This window comes from Stegastes partitus, unplaced genomic scaffold (genome assembly GCF_000690725.1).
Source record: "Stegastes partitus isolate 25-593 unplaced genomic scaffold, Stegastes_partitus-1.0.2 Scaffold912, whole genome shotgun sequence".
Classification (NCBI taxonomy): domain Eukaryota; kingdom Metazoa; phylum Chordata; class Actinopteri; family Pomacentridae; genus Stegastes; species Stegastes partitus.
Genome location: NW_007578643.1, coordinates 309109 through 329108, shown reverse-complemented (window position 1 = coordinate 329108; position 20000 = coordinate 309109). Strand labels below are relative to the sequence as shown.

The following is a 20000-nucleotide window of genomic DNA, read 5'->3' as shown; positions in this document are numbered from 1 at the left end:
GCATAAGAACCTCCAGGCTGGAGAGGGTTAAAAAAAAATTAAATAAAAAATACAACTTCACATCATTGCAGTTCTTTTTTCTTCTTCCCATCATTCATGCTGACAGAGTGAGAGATGTGGCTGTGGTGTTTGTGTATTATGTGTTGTATGTATTTGTGTTGGACTACTGACTGTACAGCAAACTGTCCATTAAAGTTTTTACTCTTCTCTTCCAACAGCAGCCACACTTACTGTTTACAAGCTAGCTGGCCTGTTAACTATGTCACACGTTCCTGTTCATGAAAGCAACAACTTCACACACTTGCCTGGGTGTTGCTGTAAGTTTCTTATGATGTGACTCAACCGTGTAAGAGCATAAAGGAGCAGATTTATCTTTCCAGCATTTAATAGAACACAGGATATAAATGGAGTGGACTAATGGGGGAATGTGTGTGTCTTACTGCTTGTGCTTGTTTGATGAAATCGAGGATGTCCTCTTTAAGGGCCTGGTGGATCTTGGCTGGACCTTTGTCGTCCCACAGACAAACAGCGTGGACGTCTCTGTAGGAACAAAGAGAAGACACAATGTTTCCCATTCGCATCCAGCAGCCAAGTATCAAGCCGAAAGCACAGGTGCAGAACCAGAAAAACTTACGAGAACAGGTCAAACCACTGTTGTTTGGTGACAGACTCCTGCCGCAGGAGCTTCAGTACGATGGGACGCATCAGGTCCCATTTATCCTCAAACTGAAGGGAGCCTTTGTTCTGGGCACAGACAGGAAGGATTCAAACTGTTCATATAAGTAAGGCTTGTTCATCAAAGATGTAAAACACTGACAAAAACACTAGAGCAAAACAAAACATTAAGGTTAATTACATGTTGTTGTTTTTTTTCTGTTATCCAACTGGTTGATATGTTTAGAGGATTTTCCCTCAGTTTTACTCTGTTGACTTCTTTTCGATACATTTGGAACACATACAAAACTAAAACTCATAAGAAATGCTGATTTTTTTCATGCAGTGAACAAAGATTTACTGAATAAAAATGAAAACCATGTGAATGACATGCAACGGTTTTCTACAGTCACCAGATTTCAACAAAGCTGGGGGAGATTTTGAAGATACACATTACACATCGCCACGACTGAAACAACAAATGGGTAAATATCGTTTGAAAAAATGTATGAGTCTACAATAAGGAGTACTGAAACTGATTTAGAGTCGTATGTAGTGCAATGTAGCTTCTATTCCTAAACACAAAATGTTGTGGGTAGTTTAGGGTTGAGATAAAACTAGTAGAATTAGAAATTAAACCGTTTAAAGTATTTTCAAGCAAAAACAAAGACATTTTGACTTGTTATAGCACAAAAAGTAAAAGTTATTAAATACCATAAAAGCAACTGCAGCTTAATGATTATTTTCATTATCAATTAATCTGCTTCTTTTTTCTTTTTATTAAGCCATTATTCATTTTGTCTATAAAATGTCAGAAAAAGCTAAAATATGCTTAAGGTGTTAACTTTAGGTGTCTTGCATTGCTGAACAACCCCCCAAAACCTGAAGATATTCACTTTAATGTCATGTTTGAAAAGAAAGACGAAGCTGAAAACCACAAATGTTTGCCATTTTTGCCTAAAAGTGATCATAGGATTATTAAATCATTGCCAAATTAATTATTGCAGTTTGCATGGCTCAGATTGGATCCCATTAGTGGAACCTTACCTGTGCTAAGAAAAGGGCTGATAGCAATAATAATGAAACATTTGTGTTCTATAATATTCATCAACAAAAACAATAATCATTCAGTTGAGAAAATTATTGTCAGAAAACCTGAAGAACTGTCACTGTTATACACCGTAATAAAAGTCAAACTAATATTTAAAAGTTCACATTCCATTAATAAGTTGTTAGGATTTACAACAGACTAAAACTGATGCTACAGAAGCAAAGACATCCTGACTTTGAGTCCCTAGTACGATTCAAGTTCCAAAAGCCCAGAACATACACATCCTAAAAAGCAATTTTTCATACACCCCTCTCTGCCGGGTAAATAACAACAACTGCGTTCCAGTTCCACACTACACACTCTTATCTTAAACATGTTTTAGTACAAACAGTGCTCACACTAGAAAAATCAATACCAAAACCCCTTTTGATTTTTGAGTGTGCCATTGATGTACACAGTGTTCCATAATGGACAACGCAACTGCCAAAAACATACCACAAGGAAGAAGGGAAACAAAAAATATCAATTTAACTGTTCTGTCAAGTTGATTCTGCCAGGAGAATATCTGCCTATTGTTTCTCAAAGTATAATGTACCTATACCGATTATAGTACAAAACTTTAAACACCGTACATTAGATTCAGCTAAGTAACATCCATCCATCCATCCATTATCTATACACCGCTTAATCCTCACTAGGGTCGCGGGGGGGCTGGAGTCTATCCCAGCTGACTACACTTAGAGACAGACAACCAAGCACACTCACATTCACACCTACAGACAATTTAGAATCACCAATTAACCTCAACATGTTTTTGGACTGTGTGGGAGGAAGCCGGAGAACCTGGGGGGAGAACATGCAAACTCCACGCAGAAAGATTCCGGTGCCCCCACCAGGACGCGAACTGGCAACCTTCTTGCTGCGACGCAACAGTGCTAACCAACTGCGCCACCCTGCAGCCCCAGCTAAGTAAGAGTAAAACAAAAAAGCAGTTCAAAATTCAGTTTAACCAGATAGTGCAAGTTGCAGCAACAGAACACGCAGAGATAAATAAAGATTAACTGAAGTGCAGAATGAATATCAGAACAGTGCAGTAGTGACATGGAGAGAAGGACAAAAACTGTGCCATTACAGAAATATACTAATGTACAGAAAGTGAAGCAACAATGACTAATCAGTATGATGTTAAAAGTATGAACAGAATCTAATAAATAGCGACAGTGGCTACTATGTTGTATGAAATTGCAACACATCTGTCAAACAGAGCTAAGATAAGCAGAGTTTTCTTAACATTTCAACATTTAGGCACAGTACCTAAACATTTTCATGCAACACCTAAGCAACATTTATCCACTGCTTCAGTAACAAAGCGTAACATATTGGTTAGCATAACAGTGGTGATGTTCACATATTAAGGGACTAGACAATCAGATGTTCAGATATTGTTGCTGAATGGAGAGTTTGCAAGTCTTATTTGTAGCCTTAATGTTCCTAGGCTGGCAAGAGCTTTCAGTCAATTCATATTGAGTCTTCAAGAGTTTATCAGCACTCAAAGTGTTTGATCAGCTACGTTTAACCTGCAGAGGATTCTGAAGGCTCCACAAACACATTTTACTGTCACAGAGGAAATAAATGAAGATAAGCAGGGAGAAAATCAGCTGTGGTGGTGAGCTCAAAAAGACAGTCCCAGCTTCTCCTCACATCGAATCTGAGCGTACCAGAAACCAAGGTAGACCTATCTCTATCAGATATTAAAATGAAAGGACTTTTTACAAAGGTGTAATCAGGAGAGCTACAATGATTATTTTATTAATCAGAAAGTGGCAACTATTAAATTATATCCCCTACTATTTTGACAATCGATTAAATGGTTTGAGTCATTTTAAATAAAAAATAAAACAGCCAAAATTTTCTGATGCCAGCTACTTAAGTTGAAATATCTGTGACAGTAAACTGAATATCTTCATGTTATGGACAAAAGAAGACATTTGAGAACATCCCCTTAGGTCTTTTGGGGCCCCGGTTTGCTTTTTTTTTTTATTTTTTTTTTAGAACCATTATCTGGTATGGTATTGACCAAACAACTTAGCATTTATTCAAGAAAATAACTGACTGATTAGTCAAAAATAAAATTAATGTTTAGTTGAAGCACTAGTGATCAGTTGTCAGTGATTTATGGCCCAGAGCATGGTACATCAAGGTTAAGGTCAGACTACCAAACAAGTAAAGCGGGCAACTGTCTGGTTTGGTCATTTGATTACTTAAGAACACGTTGATTTATTTGCACCACAACAATATAATATCTCAGTTGGCAGTCATTTTTGGGGAGGTTCCTGTGTTTAACTGTAGTTTAAAAATTCTTTATTGTTTTAGTTGATGTTTTCTTCACATTGCAGGTATTCCTAAATAAAATAGTGTTTATTCAGATTAAATTATCATATGTGAAGCAGTGTTTCTGCACAGGAAGCAAGGCTGCAGCTGCCATACAGAAGAGCACATTTTTGCACATAGGACCCTAGGTCAATCAGCCCATGTCCATAATGTTTACATACTATACTATTAGGACTATTTATAAATGTGTGATCAGAGGTGGGACAGTGATTGATGCATGAAGGCATGGCAGCTGTGCAGATGAAATTACATTAAGGTTAGATTACCAACCAGGCAAAGAGGGCAACTGCCTGTTTTTCTTTATGAACATGTTGGTAATTTGAACCACTACAGTACAATATCAAATAAGGTGGGTTGTTTATTATTTGCTGCTTATCTGTCGCTGTTTTATGGAGGTTTGCTTGACTACTGTAGTTAATGCTGTCCTTACATGGGGATATTCCTAAATAAAGTTTAATCAAATGAATACAGTCGGAAACATATTAAGTCATGTTTCAGCAAATGAGGCATGGTTGCACAGGACATACAGAACTGGGCATATTGTTTACAGCAAATTTTGCACAAAGGACTCTATAAAGCTTAATCAGCCTATGGCCATACTGTACACACAGTGTGCTATTTAGACTGCTCAGTAATTGATACAGCACTGGTATGCAACAGTGCAGATAAAATGACATTAAGGCTAACTAAGGTTAGGTACTATTTTCCAATTACCTGGCCTTGTTGTGTGGAAGTTCCATGTCACAAGCTGTTGTTTAAATAACTTTATTACTGTAGTTCATGCTGTCCTCAAATGATATATATTCCTAAATAAAGTTGTGTTTGATGATACTAACACAAACTAACATATATTAGGTAGTGTTTCAGCACAGGAGACGTACCTGCACAGGCACCTTTGGCAGATTGTTCACACTGTGTCCACACTGTATATACAGTTTTAATATTTCCTGCAAAAGACTGCTAATGCTTAGACCCCAATGTCACTTTTCTTTAACAGACATATAGCTCTAGCCAGTAACAGTAGCGTGCTACCTTCCCTCTGTACCTGTGCCTGACGATATGAATTACCATTGAATTAGACACAGTGCCATAGATTCCTGACAAGCTAAGCTTTAATAGCAAGTCATCAGCAGAGGATTAAGTGCACAGAAACTACTCCGACAGTTTATTTTGGCAGTCTGTAGCGAGTCTTTCAAGGGGCTGATCAGCTGCAGATTCACTGACTGACAGATGATATAGGGATTTGTAGCTAACGTGCACACACAAGCTATGCTCATATTTTAGCACAGGTTAAGCTAACGAAACGTTTCCTATCGGTTACGTGCCTCTGTGACTCCCTGGCTCCCCCGTGTCTGCCTTTTCCCTTCACGTTTAGCTCTGTTGTGGCTATTCTATTTAGCAGCTAAATCACTGAAAAGTAGCTAATGTTAGCCAGATGCAACTTAAATGCTCCCAGCTAAAGTCAACACTGACATTACGCTCGTGTGAAGGTGCGATGTGCTGTTCGTTAAGGTCGGAGCTAAACGCCAACATCACAGCACACAAATGACAAGCGCTCCAGCGGGTGTTAAATGCAAATAATTGAATTGAAGTGCCTCCTACCTTTAGCAAATTAGACGTCGCCATGTTCCCTCAACTTATCCTCTCGTAAAATCTCGCGTGAACTACAGGGCGGCTGAAGATTAACTTGATCACATCACTTTCTGAAAATGTGCAGCGTTTCGTCATTCAATTAAATACATTTTAAAAATATCTATATAAAAATGAATGATTAAGCTGCCTAAATCAAAGCTGCTTGCATTAATTTATTTGTATAAAATTTTGAAAAAAATAAATAAATAAACGAAACTGTTTTCTTTTAGAAGATCTATTCAATACAGACTGTAACATACTTGTTCACATTTTGGCTTTTTAAAATTAATTTATTTTCTTAATCATGTAGCCTACAACTTTGCTCATTTTTATCGTCCCAATATTTCTTGCAAACACTAAATTTGTTCATATTTTTCTTTCATTTGCCTTTATTCCTTCGTTTATTCAAACAGATAGTGGGGGCAACAAATCTTATAGCCTATGAACACAATGAACTGTAATTAGGTGTGCAATTTTATGTTTTCCTTGCTGTTTGGAATTAATTGGAATTTTTTATTTTTTTGGTAAAATTGTCAAAGTTGTCTCCCACATCAAACTACCAACATTTTTAAGAACGATGAACAAATTTCTGCCATAAAATCTGGTTACGGTTTTTGTCTTTTTCCACTTTTATCTCAGTTTTGTTGGTGGTTGCTGGCACCTTATTTATACAGCAATTAGTCCACTTTTGCTACCATTTAGATGATACGTAAAGTGTTTTCTAATGAGGACAACAGGTCTAAGTTAAGCAGAATTAAATATTATCTGCAGCAAATTAAACATTATTAATTTTTCTATAGTTCCCAGGAAAGCATACCACACTCAGTACTGGAATCAACCTTTGCAGCATACTATGTGTGACTATTAAATGTGTGTGTGTGTGTGTGTGTGTGTGTGTGTGTGTGTGTGTTTTGTTGTTGTTATTTGTTTTTTTTTAAATGTTTCAATGATTGATTGAGTACTAAACTCTTTCCACGACAAATGTTCTTGTGTTGCTGCTTTTATGTTTTGATGATCCGAGGACAGTTGTCCATCTGGTGGACGATAAACCTCTATTCTTTCCTATGTGATTCTAGATTCTATTCTTGGCCCTCTAAATTCCTCTAAAAGATAAACACACATGTTTTTACCATTCTCTTGTTCTTTTTGTCCTCTTACTAAACTTCTTATTCCCCTTAATTAAGTTATTTATTTTTAAGAGAATGCTACTGCTACAAGGAGTCTACCACAAAAATTACAAGAAATACTGACAGTACAACATGAAACCCTACTGCTACTACTGATACTATATTACTGCTACCAGTGCAGCTGCATCAAAGATGATAAGTATTCTGAGGCCATCACTGAACCCAGAACTGCTTTGCTCTTCCAACATTTGACCTCATATCTATCTTTGAGTGACCTTTAGTCCACTTTGAGTCCTGTCTCGTAAAAGTCAGCGAGGGACAGAAACAGACAACTTTCGCCACATGTAGAACAGTGGGAGCAGAACTCGAGATAAGAAAACAACGTTTGTGCAGCCTCAGGGGCAGCTATTGTTTCAGTTTCAGTGAGGTTTTTGTTATCATTCTTTCATGGTCTCACAATCTTAGTCAAATCCTTTCTCACGCAAGAAAGATAGATTTTAACCTTCGTACAAGAACAACAAGGGTCAGTTTGACAATCTGCGGTGGTTTCACAGCAGACAAGGCCCTTCTGAAGGTTAAAATGTGGAAGCAAAAAAAATGCTTAGAGAAATTTAAAGCTACTTGAACATTCAGCAACATTTTGAACTATATTTGCTTGTGTTGATACAAAATCTGTTTTAATTAATACATTGAAATCGTCGTACTTATTTCTAATCAGTGGTGGAAGAAACACTATCCAAGTAAAAGTAGCAAATACTTCTTTAGAAGTAAAAGTCCTGCATTCACACTTTTATTTGAGATGAAGCACAAAGTGTTTCCAGCAAAATCCACTAAATAAAAGGAAAAGATGTAATGGGGTAAAAGTACAATGGAGCTCTCTAAAATGCGGTAAAGGAGAATGTGTTAGCATAAAATGGAAATACATAACTATGATAGTACAAAATTGTACACATTTATACTACTTGAGTACATTTATTTAGTTACTTTATAGAAATGCTTATAAAATACTTTCAAGTATAGAACTGTTTAAATGATAGAGCATTGATGAGGAGTGGTGCAAATGAAAGTCCCACATTAAATTAGTCTTAAGTAAACCAAAACACCAAAACTTAACACTTAAATCGTTAAAGCACATATTATATTTTGGGTTTTTTATTAGTGACGTATTAATGTGTAAGTTTTACAATTACAAAAGAAGCTAAGTGCAGATAATTTTAACTGCTTTGTGCACTGCAGGGAAATTATGTCCCAGGGTAAATGTACATGTATAAATATATTTCTAGCTATAAGACAAAAACATTAAGAGTCCAAAGAACTGATTGTATATTGACACAAGGAAGGTTACGTTGCATTGCTATTCTGTGTGTTTGCCTCCTTCTTCGCATCACTGTTCTTTCTACTTGTGGCTATTATGTTCCTTTTAACAGATGTTTCTTTCCTGTTATGGTTACTTTTCGCTTCTTTTGTTAAACGCTATGAGATGACTTGTTGTTGTAAATATGCGCTATACAAATAAAATTAATTGAATTGAATTGAATTGAATTAAAAATATTTTTTTGTTGTTGTTGTATGTCACTTTGCATCACTGTTTGTTTCCTTGTGGTTGTTTTGCTACTTGGAGTGGTTGTTCTTTTTCTTGTTGTGGTTTATTGACTTTTGTGGTCCATTTAAGTTTCTCTGTGGTTGTTCAGTTTTATTGTCTCTTTTTTGTCTTTTGCAATTATTTCTTGTCGCTTCTATCCACAGTTGTTTTATGTGTGTTCATGATTATTGCGCATCTTTTTGTGTCTCTTTGTAGTTCTTTAAGTCTTTCCAGTAATTAATCTATATATCTACATACAGGATACATTAACCTGTGAGATGTCTTGCATGAGTATCAAAAACTATGAAATGTTGTGGAAAAGAAATAGGAAGTGACATAAAATGGAACTACTCAAGTGAAATACTGAAATACTGTAGTTAAATGAGCATATTATGGGGAGTAAAATATGTTGCCTTTCATCAGCATCACACCAAGTTTGACTGCACAGTGCGCACGTCAATCAGCTTCTCTTCAACCAATCACAGCGCACGAGGTGGGACTAAGGACCACGAAGTTAGACCGATTTATCTCGGTTAAGAAGTAGCTCCTCGTGGATTCTGACATGATGCGGATTTGAGAAATATGACATTTTATCACAGCTGGAAATCGTCCGCATATCTGTCATGACATGACTGAAGAGCAGAACGTACGTATGAATATATATAGCGTGATCGTTATTATTTAGCTGTTGGTGGTTTAGTGGGGAAAGCCCGATGAATGACAGTGGCGCGTGAGAAACGTACACCAGACTGCATGGAAAAAGTGACAGTTTTAACATGTTTGTAGTTATTGCCAGTTTTTCAATTCTGATAAAAACGGATTTAAACACATATTACAAATCATTAGGGGCTATAAAAAAAAGAAAGAAAAAAAATCGGGTTATAGCTAATGTAAGTGTGGATTGTCGTGGTTACCTGTTAACCCACATCATTACCTGAATTCTGGTGATTATTTTTATGCCCCAATTTCTTCCTTTTCTGCATAGTGGAAAATATGAATATAAAAAAAAAGGCTTACATTTCAGGCACAAGGTGGCAATTTAAAAGATAATGGAATATAGTGCAGTAAGGGGTTGGCTATCAAGCATTTATTCTTCTTTAGTTTAACTTTACAAGGACTTTTTAAAACCAAATTCCTAAATGCATGTGCCCTCAGTAATGAAATTGAAATATTGAAACTAGCCCATGTGTTTACCCCAACACCTCTAATGTACACTAATTCCGAATTCTATTTCTCTGTTTTTTGAGATTTTTTGTTCTGACTGGCTTAAGTATCCTCCTTTTTTTTTTAGTTGTTGTCTGTGAAAGCACCTTGTAAACTCTATTTTTAAAAGTTGCTATATAAATAAGGTTGTTATTTATATTATTAGGACCAACTTGTGTTCCTTTATATACAGTAGTTGTACATGTACCCATCTATCCGAGGATCTGAATGAGAATCATTTCATGAGACACATCACATTCCTGTGGAGATTTTGCACCATGTTCTGCATGAATAGTTTGAAGATACTAAATTTCACAGACACTAATTCTTGATTTTTTTCTACAGGTTTAATCTTTCCTGCTCCCTAGGTCTTTCTAGGTTTAATTCTCACAGACATGGAGGGACCTGAGGAGGACAGAATGTGTAGGAAATGGAGGATCGCCTGTGGTTTGTACAGCTACAACCTGAGAGACGTCTTCACATGGTGAGCATCAATCCAGCTGTCTGGAAAAGAATCAGTGTCATTTTCAGTTATTGTATGGTATGTGGTAGTTACATTACATTAGGGCTGCTTTGCTGTTTGGCAGATACATCATCACAAAGTTCAGTTCAAAATGTGTTGATGGTTTATTTTTCGGTACTGAAGCACAGTATAAAGCTTTCTGCTGTGTAGTTTAAAGTCAGTTACTGTGTGTGATTAAAAAAAAATCTGATCGTCACTAGAGGTCGCTGTATCTGAGGTTTAACTGAGGACACATTTCTGTAACATTTCTGCAGATAATTTTGTTAGATTTGAAAAACTATTTCCCCACGTATTAAGTTATAAAAGCAGCCCTATCAGATGTATGTGTATACATTGAAAAGCTGTCACATATGCCCCCCCCTACCTTTTTTTTTTTCGCTCCAGAAAGGTTTATTGTAAATTAATATGTTTATTGGAAATTGTTATGTTGTCTTCTACTTTATAACATGATTCACATTTAGATGAGTCTGTCTAAAGGTAAGTTATTTTGGGCTTTAAAGGATAAAAATACATTGTATATTGTTCCTGTGGGATTTCTAAATTGTTGAACTACTGCTAAGTGCTATATAGCTTGTTTGTGGAAGACATTTTCACTTACCACAGCAGGAAAAGTACAAGTAAAAGAAATATTTGGTGTGTCCCTGTGAGCATTTACAGTGAGCCTGCATGTATGCAAACATTTGACACAGTGATCAGGTCCAATTACACACTCAAACACAGTATGGTGTTAGGTGTAAGGCCAGTCTTACATTTGCAGTGGGGACATTTGGACAATTTCATAAAGATAACACATCACTTAGTTTAAGCCTCACCAGTTAGCCAATCCATACCTGGACTCCTGTTTCCATAGTAACACTCTTAACACGGCTCTTATTTTATGGTTTGTTAACAGTGTTGTGAAGGAGGCAAGAGACTAACCTGCAACTATCCAGAACCTATGTGATGCTCCTGTCATGTCTGGAATTAGTAACATTTATTGTTTTTGCCATTTTTTTTTTTTGCAAATTTCTTTTTGCATTGTGAAAAACTTCCCTCACTTTTTAAGATAAAATGAGAAAACTGATTTCACACATAACTGTCGAGTTCTCACAGGAGGAAAACAAGTCTTAATTATTCTGAATTTATTGCAGATAAGATGGTCAAGCATTAGACAGCTCTGCACGGTGGATTAGGCTAGTCAGCTAGGTTTTATTTAGTCAAAGCTGCAGTGAAAGTCAACTTTATTTGTAAAGCACATTTATAAACAAGAGTTGAGCCAAAGCGCTGTAAAATCAAGATAGATGGCCATAAAACACAATAAAATACCATAGCTAAAAGATAAATGTGAATAATAAAAGATAATAAAACAATAAACATTAAAAGTTACAGCACAATAAAAGATCAAGTCAGGGTGTCAATCTATACGTGAATCGAGTTTTAAAAAGAACAGGTACGTCTTATCCTTGAGATCAACGTCTTATTTGTGAGAGGAAAGTGAGAACAAATTCCACACACACAGGATCACAATAATGAAAATCAATTCAATCTTAAGTCTTGTTGTATATTTTAATTGAAAGTGTCATGTATAGTTGCAGGCAAAATAAAACCTACTGCAGCAAGTGAGATTGTTACTGAACGTGCATAACTTTAGAACTTTGAAATCTAGAATTACTTCTTTTGAGGCAACATGGAACTTCATTGGTACTTGTGGGCAACAAAACGGTGAATAGTCAATCAGAATTGGCAACATGTGTCATTGCTGCATGTGTCATTGCCGTCCTATGTACTCTCGTGCAGCAGGTGGGCCTAAAATTTGGTCATCGATTGAAGTATTGTCGGATGTGCTTTTAGATAAAGTTTTTCACCTGTGGGGTTTTTTTTTTCCCCTGTGGGGGTTTTCGGTTCCTTCCCACTGTTGTGGACTGCTTGCGGACTGCTGAAGCTTATAGGGAATCCAAATGTTTTGGATTGTTGGGTGTTTCTGTCTTTGCCTTTGTGAAGCGCTATGAGATGACTTGTTGTAAATATGCGCTATACAAATAAAATCGAATTGAATTGAATTAAACTCTATTTTTTGATTAGCTTTTCAAAAGGTGACAAAATCAAAGTTTGTGTTTTTTGAGATGACTTCAGTTTGAGGAGAAGTTCAACATTATTTGTCTCATTCCTTATGTCTCAAATTCAAAACCAGACACATGAATGAATTTGGATGGCTTGTATCGGTGAACTTATTTTTTCAATTAGAACGCGCAATCACAGATGAGCACTTGGAGCTTATAAAGCTGGAGCTTTGCCTTCAGACTGAGCTCCTTCTTCTTTAACAGCACCTTCATGATCCAGAGTAAACCTTTTGTGTTTGTGTACTGACTCATGATGTTGCTGCCGACTCTCCAGGCGTCTGCTGAAGACCATCATCATGGGGCAGTTCCTGTCCCTGCTCATCTGCGGGACGGCGGTGAGCTGTGAGTACCTGGCCAATGCGAAGGTGGAGACTCCCATGCTGCAGAGCTTCCTGAACTACGCCCTGCTGCTGCTCATCTACACCACGGTCCTCGTCACCCGCAAAGGTCAGACTGCTGCTCACTCAGGCTGTCATTCATTGAGACAGGATAATGAGAAATAAATGTCGTCATTGTTGCATTTGCACATTTATGGTTAATTTGTAAATTATAGTCACCATAAATGTACACATGGGGTTGGCCAATATGTTTTTTTTGTTTTTGTGGGTGGGCTATGCCGATGCCAATCATTGGTTATCAAGAAGGGCCGATAACCGATATTTGGAACAATAGATGTAATATTTTAACAGCATTTGATAGCAGGGAAGCTGTCATACATAACTAGCCTCTTTAATAATAAAGGTGACTCTAACTGAATATCCATCCATCATCTATACACCGCTTAATCCTCACTAGGGTCGTGGGGGGGCTGGAGCACGGGGAGAACATGCAAACTCCACGCAGAAAGATTCCGGTGCCCCCACCGGGACGCAAACCGGTGACCTTCTTGCTGCGAGACAACAGTGCTAACCAACTGCAGCCCACTCTAACTGCATATCTAAGATAGAAATAGGATTAAATTAAGACGCTCTCCTCTGTTTACATGGGATCAATTGAGATTGATCTGTCACTTTCATTGCCCACTCAAGTCCAAATCTTAAAGTATTATTAATTATTGTTTTCCAGACTCTGTTTCAGGTTAATCTGTGGCTGCTTTCTAACTTATCCACTAGTCGTTAGCATAGCTTTAGCCACAGTGAGAGGAGCTAATTTTCTGATTTTTTGGCAACAGCTTGTGTTTCTAATTCATTTTTTTGCAGTCTCTGCTTGAGAGAGAGACCACAGAGTGACGACAGACAGAGACAGGAGGCTGAATCAGACCTGAAGCAGCGTATTCAATTTATCAATAATCGGTCAATAAAATACAGATAATCATAAAAATGACAAATATCGGCCACGATAATCGGTTTATCCCTAATATACACTTGATTCAGGTGAAAAGAAATTATTGTAAAAAATTATATTCTCTGTTTGTTAATATTCTCACAAAAACATCTGAAAACTAGCATTTAATGAGTTTCTGAAGTTAGCTTTTGTGTCTGTTTTTGCAGGTGACAGGAACATCTTGCAGATTTTAAAAAACAAGTGGTGGAAGTATTTGGTGATGGGTGTGGCAGATGTGGAGGCAAACTATGCCGTCGTGAAGGCATACCAGTTCACCACTCTGACCAGTATACAGGTACGAGGAAACTGTCAGCACTTCACACCATGTTGATCTTATTATAGGAGTGTTACATCATGTGTGTATGTCGGGCTAAATGTTAAATATAATGATATTTGCAAAAATTAAGCAATTTTTCTGACACCTATTCACATAATATCCCAAAAATATGTAGTGAACTGCTTTAAAAGTGTCCACTGTATGACAGTAAAATAGAATTTTGTCTTCAGATAGCAGCAGCACTGTCTGACTCTGTCAAACTGGGATTTATTATGTGGAGAACAATGTAGTTTAAATTTGTTGAACTGTGACGATCTGCAGTTGTTGCCTTAATGCCAAACACTTCTGGTACCTGTTGTGTGACATCCCTTTCCTACTCTACCCTCCATCAGCCAGTAAAACACCCGTCTTGTCTCCGTTTGTTTCAGCTGCTGGACTGCTTCGTGATCCCGGTGCTGATGCTGCTTTCCTGGTTCTTTCTGAAGACCCGCTACAAGCCGGTGCACTTCGTAGCCGTGATGGTGTGTCTGCTGGGTGTGGGGGCCATGGTGGGAGCCGACATTCTGGCTGGAAGAAACCCAGGATCCAGTAAGGACAAGTCCTTGTTCTTCATGTTAAATTTAACAGCAGTTTAAAGCACTCAATCTTGAGCGGCACTAAATTCAAGTATAAAACAATGTGCTTTTCTAGTAAAAAAATCACCATTGCATCTGTGAAGGTTGATGGAAAGATGCTGAAACTTTTATCCTTAAATGTTGCTCTGCATTTAAGTTTCTACAGACACTTTTTTTTCTACAGACATTTTTAGGTGCTTCAAAATGAGTTTATGTCTTGGACTTCACCCTCTAAATTCCAACCAGTTCTGCTATATTTGGTTGGCTAATTTTTCTCTGCAATACAGTATAAAGTCCTGCAGCTCTATGGATACAGCACAACCATGACTGGAAGTAGAGAGAACTCCAAACTGTCTTGTTTCCACTGTGACATTTACAATATCTTTTTAAAAAATTGGTGAAAAGGGGAAAAAAATGGTGATTTTCCTTGATTATTTACAACAATTGAATAAAACTGGAATCCACATGCACAGCATTTTTCCAAGTGCCCACACATGATACAAATACTGGAAAGAAATGGTGACTCTACCTGATGTAGATAATTGAATGTTTCTATTTTTAGTTTGTTTCTCTACCTGTCCAAGTTTGAACTGTAAACTGCTTAAACGCAGGCTGCAGTTCAGCCCAGTTCAGCTGAAAAGTCAGCCAATTTTTGTGACAAGACCGTTGATCGCAGCTGAGCCATTAGTGATTTGTTGGTTGTGCTGAGTGCAGAATTTTTTGTGTGTGTGTGTGTGTGGTTTTTTTTTTTAACACAATGCGGTTAAAGAAACTGGTTAATTTTTTATATTTTTGGCAAAATTTTAAATGAGATGTGTAGAATTCAGCAATTTTGATAAAACGTGATTTTAAGCTTAAATTTGGATAATTTGCCCAACAAACCTTAAAGCCAAACATGATTAGTTCAAGGGCTGTTGAAAATTTTGGCCATTTTTGTAAACAGCATGCCTTTTAAACCCACCAGCAGGTTTTTTGGTGTTCAAAGGGTTTAATGTTGCTCTAAATTTCAGTTTATACATACAGTTGTATACATTTTTCACAGTTTGCTATTGAAGTGACATCTTGTACTTAAACAGCTGACAGGCCCTGTTCAATTTAAAGCTGAATAAAAGCAACAAGAGTTATCCTTTGCTAGAGTTTTCATGATTTACAGTTTTCATCATTTTGGAAAATATCATACTTCTTGATTGGATGCCCCTGCATGATTTAGTATTATTGTTGTTGTAAAACGTGTAACTGTCTTGTTTCTTTGTATAGACAGTGATTTGGTGCTGGGCGATGGTCTGGTCCTGCTGAGTGCCGTCCTCTATGCTGTATCAAACATGTGTCAGGAGCACACAGTGAAGAACCTGAGTCGTGTTGAATTCCTGGGCATGATGGGACTCTTTGGGACTGTCATCAGTGGCATTCAGCTGTAAGTTATTGCTTTAATCTCCTTGTTTTTATCATCTTTGTTACACCAGTTCTCACCCATCACAGCCACATGCCTGAAACAGACTCGAGAAGCAAGAAAAAACAGAAAAAGCACTTTGCTGTATCACATAAAGACATCAGTTTATACATTAATTTATCAGATGTCTGTAAAGCAGTCAGTGCTGCATCGTGGATCTACTCTGAGCTTCTGTCTGACACATGAGCTATACAAGGAGCTGAAGACAATAGTAAGAAGCAACTTTAAGTCAAGAGAGGGCTGTGTGTTTGCATTCTTTTTTTTTTGTTTAGTTTATTTAAAACCAGGAGAAAAACAGTTTCAATAATGTAACTAATGCAGCAAAATGAATTCCATTATTTCAATTTGCAGATATCTTATACATAAACTTGCAAGGAACATTACTTTGTTTTGTGCATTGGTGCAATATAAAAGTTTCGTGAGGACTTTTTTTTTTTTTTTTTTTCTAACTTGCATGATGCCAAAAAGATTCACTTGGAATTCTGTCCAGCTGAATCTAAAACTCTTTTTTTACTCAGACATGGGTCACTTTTTTGTTAATATTCCTCTTGCTTTGGAGACATGCAGATAAATTCTGCTGCTGTCTTAAGCTTAAGCACATTTTAGTCCCACCCTCTTTTTAATAAAGCTCGAAAGCCTTTTGTTCGTTAGACTCTTAATGTGAAAATATAAAACACCACATAATTATTTAACAAGTATGCACTGCTAAAGGTGACAGAGAAGGTAAGAAATGACAGTTTGGCTTTTTATGTTCTCTCATTTAAAATAACAACCTGTCATTGGTGTTGTGTTTGGATGTTAAACTTGTTTACACTAATGATGCACGATATTGAAATTTCTGGCCAGTACCGATATTAAGATTTCTGATATCGCAGATAACCGATATTACCGGTGTCGATATTCAATTTTTGTTTACACCAAAAAATAAGTATAAGTAAGCACTGTGAGAACGTGAAAACTATTCAAAAGAAGCCCATACCAAATTAGACCACATAGTCTTCTTTATTACATAACAAAAGTAAAGTATATGTAAACATATTTTAACGTATTTAACATTAAAGTCCAGGACCATTTAAGTAAAAACATCTGTGAAATAGCAGCGATATCAAATGTAGAGACGAAGGCGCTTAATGTTAGACAATCATCGGTTTTTCACATCGGCTAAATTTGTTCATCGGCCGATACCGATGCGGTTGGTGATATATCGTGCATCCCTAGTTTACACCATTTGAACTGTAAGACTTTGTGCTTTCTATTGATGCCGAATTGGAGCATTTCCATTTAAAATGCAGCAGCTACATCATGTTCATTATATAATTGTGAGTCAAAAAACTGTGAACTTTGTGTGTTTAACAAAGCATTGGGAAGTCTATAAAGAAGCAAAAATACTGTCTGTTCTGGACATTGCACCATGTTTAGTCTTATGTAAAAAGAACCTGAGATACACAATAGGACAATAAAATTTATGCAGAACCTAAAACTCCAAACCCTTTGTGTTGTTCTTCATTCTTCTACCTTTGCTTCTTATTGCAGCGCTGTCCTGGAAACTCATGCAGTCGCAGCAATCAAGTGGGATTTTTGCATTTGTAAGTAAACTTTTTTATCCGTCAGGTCAGAATGTTTGATATTAATGATGGCAGTACTGAAACGTAATCTCTCCCTCACTGGTCTTTTTATTGCATCCTGCAGCCATGCTGTTCGCCAGCTACGCCTTGTGTATGTTTGTGCTGTACAGCCTCATGCCCGTGGTGGTGAAGATGACCAGCGCGACTGCAGTCAACCTCTCTCTGCTCACCGCCGATCTCTTCAGCCTCTTCTGCGGCCTCTTCCTCTTCCGCTACACGGTGAGTGCAATTTCAAGTTTATTTGTGTTGACTGGCCTTCTTGACTTTTGCTGGTCTCGAAATCTAAAAAATAACCATCATTATAAGAAGGATTGTCTTGCGCTGCTTTAGTCTCACAGCAGTGGAAGAAAATTATTTGATTATTTTTTTTAAAAAGGCGGCTGTTGTGGGGAATCCATTTGATCCTGCTAGAGTGAAAAAATAACAAACAATATTCATGACTGATTATACAATTTGTCTTTTTGATATTAGAGTGTTTAGAACAGGAAAATAAAACACCTACACCCTTTCAACCCAAAGCAATTTATGGGTGTTTTTACTCACTGCTGGCTCATTTTTCACCTCAATATGAAGTCCTGCACCTAAATATAAACAGCACAACCACAACGAGAAGGAGAGAGAACTCAGCAATGTCTATGGTACAGTATGACAGTTATAATGCCATCAATCATAAAAATGAAAGTTACATTCCTTTAAATATTTATTTAACAAAAAATGAAAAACCCTGGAATCAACATGTACAACATTTTTTTCCAGGAGCCCACATGTGCTGCCAATACTAGAAAAAAAAAAAGAGTCTCCACATACTAGAGATATTTTACTTTTTACATGTTCAATTTGTTTCCATACTTGTCTCCTTTCTTGTTTTTTTTAACCCCGGTTTGCGTTTCGGCCAAAAGTTCATTGATTTTTTTTCCCTTGGTTTTTGTTTTTACTTAGTTCGTTATTTTTTTTTTCTTTTTGTTGGGGGGCCCGGATTTTTTTTTTTTTTCCGGATTTTGTTCGGGGCAATTGTTTTTTTTTTTGGCGTTTTTTTTAAACAAGACATGGAGAAAGAAGTGATTTTGATAAAATGTCATGTAAACTGTTATGCTTAGATCTGGTTAATTGTCTTGATGAAACTAAAGAAAACTGAAAAATCTGGCATTTTTTCTGCTTCTTGCTCTGATAAATATTAATTTTAGTGATTTTTTTTTTTTAAAGATAATATGCCTTTCAAACCCACTAACATGGCGACATGGAATAAATTAAGAACTCAGACTGGAACAGAATCTTGAATGTTTGAGTAACACCTCTGTTGTGTGTCTCATCCTCAGTTTTCAGCTCTGTACATCGTCTCGTTTGTCGTCATCACTGTGGGCTTCGTCATGTTCAACGCTGTCCCGACCTACTCGGCTTTACCTGAAGAACCTGTTGAAGTTTCCGCTGACCACCCGGCTGAGAGCTCCTCGGACCACCTGCTGGCTGCAGACAGAGACCTTCAGCGAACTGAAACACTCACAGCCATCGCTGCTCTATGACCGAGGAGCGACTGCAGTACATGTTTATTATTTCCATTGTGGTTTACTGGACGAAGCACATTCAGAAGGAGATCCTGTTACTTTGTTACAGAAGTTCATGTTTCCTTCCTCTAAACCAGAGTTCTCTGTTCATGATATTTTGCGTTTTCAATATGAAGAAATATGCATTTGAGACACGTTTTTCATTCCTGTTGATGTTACATCATTTTCTAAAAGAGATTTCTTTATTAGAGTGATCAGATATCACCATTACTGCACTTATACTTGATGACAACTTGTTATATACCAGTAAGACTGTTATTTATTGTTCCAAAACTGATCCATGACTGCTCATTCCTTTGGTTTATTAATATATGTAATGTATTACAAAATACATCGACTGTGCTGTTTTGCTATCTACTGATGCTGTTTTTTTGTTTGTTTTAATCTGAACAGATAAATCAAAGTTGTACTTAATTTTTGTTGTCTCTGAGGCTGTTACAAAGTTTGCCATCATGTCAGTTGGTAATCCACCAAATGTACCTTAAATGTCATGGCTTTACTTGCCTTGGATTGCCAAAAGTAAAGCATGTTAAGGAAGAGTTTTACTTTTTTTACTATTAAATTCATTTTTATATTCTCGAGTCTGCGTCATGTCTCAGCTACTTCACTCTTTGAATTTGGTATTTCACATATGTGCAAACTGTGAGTCAGTCTCTGTCAGTGCTGCTTTAGACAAATGATAATCTGTGTTTATTCTACCTGTTAAAAGAGCGAAACTAATTTAAACAGGATGTGTTCATGACATCTGATGGGGCGAAAATAATACACAGATATGATTTTAGATGTGATACAGCAATCTTTTATTAGCGGCGGCAACCCCAAAAGTCGCTGGTGGACACCGGCGGTGAGGGAAGCCGTCAGTCTGAAGAAGGAGACCTTTTGGGCCT

The 20000-nt window shown here is 37.0% G+C and overlaps 2 protein-coding genes across 2 annotated transcripts in view; one reads left to right on the top strand and one right to left on the bottom strand.

Moving 5' to 3' along the window:
• The window catches only part of LOC103366146 (cullin-5-like), a gene marked incomplete at its 3' end in the record, with an annotated part of 18328 nt that extends 12585 nt beyond the window's left edge, over positions 1–5743 (bottom strand). Inside the window, exons 1-3 of the mRNA XM_008293789.1 lie at positions 5699–5743; positions 635–744; positions 441–540 (exon numbers count right to left, since the gene is read on the bottom strand). Of these exons, the coding sequence (XP_008292011.1) occupies positions 441–540; positions 635–744; positions 5699–5722 (234 nt within the window). The remainder of the gene's footprint in view (positions 1–440; positions 541–634; positions 745–5698) is intronic.
• Positions 5744–9006: 3263 nt separating this feature from the next.
• Positions 9007–19694, top strand: LOC103366144 (solute carrier family 35 member F2). The gene is made up of 9 exons (XM_008293787.1): positions 9007–9083; positions 9986–10124; positions 12537–12709; positions 13753–13880; positions 14291–14450; positions 15734–15890; positions 17460–17512; positions 17616–17770; positions 18868–19694. Exons 2-9 carry the CDS (start codon positions 10036–10038, stop codon positions 19069–19071), a joined length of 1119 nt encoding a protein of 372 aa, XP_008292009.1. The 5' UTR covers positions 9007–9083; positions 9986–10035; the 3' UTR covers positions 19072–19694.
• Positions 19695–20000: the final 306 nt, after the last annotated feature.